Source organism: Pterocles gutturalis, unplaced genomic scaffold (assembly GCF_000699245.1).
Source record: "Pterocles gutturalis isolate BGI_N339 unplaced genomic scaffold, ASM69924v1 scaffold14587, whole genome shotgun sequence".
Classification (NCBI taxonomy): domain Eukaryota; kingdom Metazoa; phylum Chordata; class Aves; order Pterocliformes; family Pteroclidae; genus Pterocles; species Pterocles gutturalis.
The window spans coordinates 97,312-103,311 of NW_010113076.1; the positions used below are offsets into that span (position 1 = coordinate 97,312).

General features: G+C 40.2%; 1 protein-coding gene across 1 annotated transcript in view; it reads left to right on the forward strand.

Annotated features, from left to right (window-relative positions):
* KCNQ1 (potassium voltage-gated channel, KQT-like subfamily, member 1) overlaps positions 1 to 3,816 on the forward strand; it is a gene marked incomplete at its 5' end in the record, with an annotated part of 58,588 nt that extends 54,772 nt beyond the window's left edge. The window contains one exon of the mRNA XM_010074320.1: positions 3,692 to 3,816. Coding sequence (XP_010072622.1) covers positions 3,692 to 3,816 — 125 coding nt within the window. The remainder of the gene's footprint in view (positions 1 to 3,691) is intronic.
* Between the last annotated feature and the right edge of the window lie 2,184 nt (positions 3,817 to 6,000).

The window sequence follows — 6,000 nt, forward strand, 5'->3', positions numbered from 1 at the left end:
CTTTCAGTAAAAGGGTTTTCCCTATTATCTTCTGACACTTATCTTTTTTCTTTTTTCTGTCTGTGTTCTGCTCTCTCTAAACTGTTACAAGTATACAGGACAAACAGGAATGTTAAAATTGCTTGGTAAGTTGAGGAAAATAACTCTATCTATGGCATGCCAGCTTATGACAATGTAATGTTTGCAGTGCTTTTCATGTGTGCCTAGTGCTGTATAGTTTCTAAGAAACCTTTTGCAGCCAAGGAAATCTAGACAGACAAAAATGTACATTCTCACACTCGTAATCACGCTTGCACCCACAGTTTCATTACAAAGAGAAAAGAGATTACTCATTTATATAGGTAGACAGTCTCTGTTTTGTTTTATGATTGAGAAAAATTGCTCAGGTATATATAGAAAAAGATAATCTATATATAAATAAACTATAATTCATCCAGCAGTTAAGTTATCTGAGCATAAACCTGAGAATTAATTTCTAAACAAATAGATTGGGATGGAAGAAAAATTTCCAGATTTGACTTCCAGTGTTGTGCATTCTGAAGTACATACATCTGTTCCTGTAAAAATGCTCTGTAGATATTTGTGAACAGATGGGGACCTATAAAATAATTTATTTTACTGTTTGTTTGAATTCGGTGATCACTCAAGCAGCCGTGTAGCCCTGTGATGTTTCTAATGTGCTTGCTTGGGCTCTTTCTTAACAATTGAGTGTTCCCCAAAGAACCTAGCGTTAGAGCTAGGTCTGGGCAAAAAATCTCTGTGGTTTAGTGCGAGTGCTGTGAGCCACCTGTACGTTTTGTGCTCTGCATCCACTAAAGACAATGGAAGCTTCTTTCCAGTGCTGAGTGCAAGGATGTTCAGGCTTAGATTAAATTCTCTGCAATACAAGGTTCAGTTTCTCCTCTGAACGCATGTCGAACACAGGTGCAATTGAGGTGGTAAAACAGCAGAAAACAAACCGAATCTCCTTGACTCCCCCTGCCCAGTCCTTGATTTGCTCATTTTCCGGTTTCCACTTTCCTCCTGCACCCCAAGCAGTGCATGTGTGTTGGGGGTGAGCGTGGTGGAACAACCTCAGGAGAGCAGCAGGAGCCGTGCAGTCACCTGCTCTGCATGAATGAGAAATTCCTTCATCTTGGGGAGATACCAGAGGAGCTTTGCCAGCCACCAGAGGTTCAGTTTCTATTTCCTAGATGGGCAGCATGAGCTCAGTGGACCTGGGACGTTACCTAACACCATTCTCCCAGTGACTCAAAGAAATAAAGAGGAGAGGGTGTATTTTTACTCACTGTAAGATGACGTGCGCAGAAAACTGAAGCTGCCCAGTCCAAGGCTCAGAAACAAGAAATGAGGAAGTCCAAGGATAAAGGATGCCCCTTCAGCTTTGATTTGGTCCTTAGAAAGCCTCTAGCCCCATATCCATGTGCTGCTTTCTCATATTCAGAAAATTTTGGTTCTCTCTTTGGGCTGTCCACTTTTGTATTCAAATCTTCCCACTTCTGGATCCCCTCTCTGGCTTCCCTGCCAGTATCCGTGTGCAACCAGAGATTCCCACCCCTTTTTCTCCCTGCCTCCTTTCTCCCAGTATCATCAGTTCAGCAAAGACCCAAGAGCCATGGCTGGAGCGTGCCTAGCACTCACTGAACACTTGCAAAATGAGGGGTTTTTTCCAATTTTTTAACTCCAATATGTATCTATTTTGGTTTTGCATAAAAGTAAGGAAACAATTCTGAAAAATATCACCCTGTCCCCATGTGTGAGTCCACAGGCATTTCTTAATGAAATAGTTATTAAAAGGATAACAAGCCTCCTCATTGTAGACTCCTCTTTCTTACCTGAAACTTTTCCCCAAGAAATTCAGCTTGAGGCAGGCACTTGGCTTAGGTGGTTGAAGTGGCCAGCTTCAAATGCTTCTTACCAGGTGTGCCGGGCAGGAAAACGTCGGGAAACCCTGCCGTCAGGAAGGAAGGGGCAAATAGATGACATTCCTCAAAGTGGGACTGGCTTGTAGGGAGGAATATCTTCCAGCAGGTGACACTGTCAGGAAGAATGGGTTTGAAGAGACAACAATGCCTTCCCTCGTTGTGATTTAATATTCTGCTAACGTGTAATGCATGCTAGAAGAGTTTCTTACAAATTCTTTTCCACTGTATTTTTTGTTTTTAAATATGTCAGCTACAACATACTGTATGTTAAATATGTTTGCATCTCCTCAGCTGCCTGTCTGGAGCTTTTTTCTTTTTTTTTTTTTTTTTTTTTTTCTTCTTCCCCCATCCCTCTCCTATCTCTCTTTATTTTGTGTGCATCTTTACTCTGACTCAGATTGTCAGCGCTCCTGGCCATCCTTTTCCACAGACCAGCAGTCTTCCAGCGTTCCTTCCTCTCCAGGTAAAGCTCATCATATTTCATTGCTCCATCACCTTTGTTAATTACTAAAACTTTGCGATGCTCTGTCTGGAGTTGCCTGCTGTGACACAGAAATTTATGGTGCTGGTTTTTAAAGAAAGCATAGGCATGTCAGTAGAATTTTGAGTTTGAAAAGTTGCTCGGGTTGTAAACTGCAATTAAAAGCTGAAAACTCAAGGAATACGTGTTACATTTTGGCAGGGCATTATTTACTGTTATAAAGTATTTTATTTATTATAGTAGAGACTTTGTAAATTACAATGCTATAATTATTTCATGGAATGATCCAGCCAGTCGCACAGATAAAGATTTCTAGGGAGGTGTGACAATGTCCCTACAATCCCTACAGAATTGTACTAGGTTTTATTCTCTGTAAAATTCATTTACAGTGATGTATAAATACAATAGTGGTTTCATTTATATGCAAATTTTGTGGCTTCTCTAACAAATGTTACAACCGTACTGGAAAAAGCACTTAGGGTTCTTAGAGTCTAGCAGAATTTAGGAGCCTGAGTTTAAACACGAAATCTGTAATACTCTCCCTAACTTCTCGGAGGCATGAAAGTGTTGTTATATGAGTAAATTTCCCACTAAAAACTTTCAATACCTGAAGTTTTGTGAAATGGCTTTCCCACTGAGGACCTCATCTTGGATGAGCTGGACATCTTGCCACCTGTCTCGTGCCTGGGCTCACAGATGAAGCATCCTCGTGCCCAAGTGTGGAAGGGACTGGGAACCAGCAGACCAGCTCAGCGTTGGCTGGAGCTGGCTGCTCGCTGTGGAGATGCCTAGGCTCCTGTGATGATCTAGGCCTGGTTTCTTGATCTTAGTCACAGTAATTGCACCCTAGGAACTGGTATTCTAAACTAAAACATGAAGTAGAGTTGAAATGAAAAGGATCTGATTTTGTCAGTGAATTCCAGCCCCGCACTGCTGGTGTAGAGCCCTGCTCTGTGGTGTGGCTGGCTGTTGTGCAGTAAGGTGGGTAATGCATGAAGCTGCCTGTGATACAGATACTCTGCGTTCTAGAGTATGAGAGGTATGAATTAGAAAAAAAAAAATATTAGCTTTACATCTTCAGCAGAAGTTGAAATTCTTTGGGCAGAAGAAGAGTTAGTTTTACATTTCACGAACTCTGCGGTATATGCAGTTTTTTGGTAGTAAGTTTTGTTTTCAGTGTTCTGTTAAAGTGTACATTATTGCAGAGATCCAAACGAGTGGTAGACCTTTTCTACAAAAAGCCAACTGGTCTTGCTTTAACTGTTATCTGCATGTTTCCTCGCAGTGAAAAAAAGCCCGACGTTTTTAGATGTGAACACAGGACCCTTCATCAGGACCAACAGCTTTGCCGATGAGCTCGACCTGGAGGGTGAGACACTGCTGACCCCCATAACTCACATCTCACAGTAAGTCAAGGCTGTTGAATTGGGCGTTCGTTGCCTTAGACAAGAGAAGCCAATTCAGGTGGGAGGAGCTGAAATATGGAGCTGATAGGGCTATCGCAGATATTTGCCTCAAACTCTTTTTACCTTGAAGTTGGTGTAGACTGTTCTGAGTGCCAGTAAATCTTCATGTTGACCTAAAGAAAAGTTCACTTGGCTGTGACACAAGGCTTTAGTTTTTAGCTAATGTCTCTGGGCAGCTGGTGGTTGATAGCCTCAAGATTCTCACATGGAGACAATGTGTGGGAGTACTCGCCTGTTGAGGATTATATGACTCGCTCCACCGTTCTCCACTGGAACAGCTGTAAACTGCAAATTTTGAAATACTACTTACATGAAATACCAGCCTTTCCATTTCAGCAGCACCTTCTCTAATGGTCAAATAGTGATCTGTATTGGAAGAAAAGATCTGTTTTGATCTTTATTATTGCTTTGTAGTGTATAAAAATTATCTGAAATAGGCCTGTATTTTTTATTTTGTTGTTTTTTCCCCTTTAAAATAAGATTCTCCGTGTCTTGAGTGCTAAAATGTTATCTCCAGGTTCTCAGATGATTCTAAAAAAATAGAGAATTGCAAAAGATTTTTATTCAGATATCTTAAAAAAAAATCTTATTTGTTTAATTCAAACTCCTGACAAATGCTTATTGCTTACCATAGTAGGTGTGTGGCAGTATGATCTCCAGGAGAGAAATGAGAGAATTTTCCCCCTCCTATTCCTAGAAATCTGAGGATTTCTGCAGTGAAACCACATATAAAAATTCTTGGCATAGTTGTATTTCTGAGATACAAAACATGCAGAAATGCCTGCTGCTGATTTTAAGGCCTTCTTCCTGTACAGTATAAATAGCAGAGAACACAAACATACTTTTTATAGCCACTGTAGAAGGGCAGTTTTTTAAAAAGTAGGTTTGGGGGGAAGTGTTCCCTTCCCACAAACAAAAGGACTTACTTTTTCAGCTGAATCAACCTAATGTATGTGTACTTGTAGGCAGAGAATTTGGGAGACTTGTATTCTGGAAGATTTCTTGGTGGTATAAGCAGGAGGAGGAAGTCATAAATTTCCTCAAGCCTTAGACAAGCACAACAGAGCAGCAAAACCAGATCTAGAAGTTGCCTTTGCATAGCTTTTTTTAAACTTCGATTTACCACAACATTGCAGGCTTTCTTTAAGAAAAGTAAGCTTTGGTGCTAGGAGTTTTCATTATCCTTTTCGAATCTGTGAATGTTTTAGTTATCAATGAAGGTGACAATGAGAAGTAAATTTCAAGTAGTAAGGTGCTCCCTCACTTTGAAGTCCAACTTGTGTAACAGCTGAATTTTTCTTTTTCTGTGGACTACTTGTAGGAGACCTTAGGATACAGGTAATGTGTATCAGCTGATGAACCTTACCAAATTAACGTCCAAGACTTTCAGTAACTTATATATTTCTCTTTTGCTTCCTAAATTTCTGGTTGTAACCTTTGCTGAAATCTCCCTGGATTGCTCTAGGTCATGAGTGACGGGATGGTACAGACATGTCCCCACGTATGGCTTGAACTGAGTCTCTGCTAGGGTGGAAGAAAATGGAAGGCATTGTTTCTTTTAAGACTTTGGGTTTAGATTCAGAAGTGGATAAACTGGATAAAATATTAGTTGAAATGTGTCTCTTTGAAACATGGGTGCCCAAATGTTGTAGAGTTGCTGGGTGCTGAGGAGCCGTCAATTTCCATGAATTATTTAGACAAGGGTTCTTTTGCACTCTTCATTTCAAAGTCCTAGGGAGCAGATATGTATGAGCTGGTTGCACATGTTAGTAGGACCTGCATGTTAGAGGTGTGGGCATAGAATTAAGGATGAAATTTCGAATTGTGCAATAGATAAATGTCTGTGTGCAAAGCCACGTACTAATTTTCTGTATAATACAAATGGTTAGTCGTTTCAGATCCATGTCGGAGTGTGTTTTTAATTCAGGCTTTGAAAGTTATGTTGTGCCTGAGAGAATCTAGGATGAATTATTTTGTTCTGATGTCCCCAGTTCAAAAGTATTTTATTTCTTGAAAGCCATCATATATACAGTATGATAGCTCCAGATTTGTTGATAAGGAAATAAGCAACCATATGCAAGTCTAAACCCAAATACTTCACAAAAATACAACACCAGCTATGAAAGCA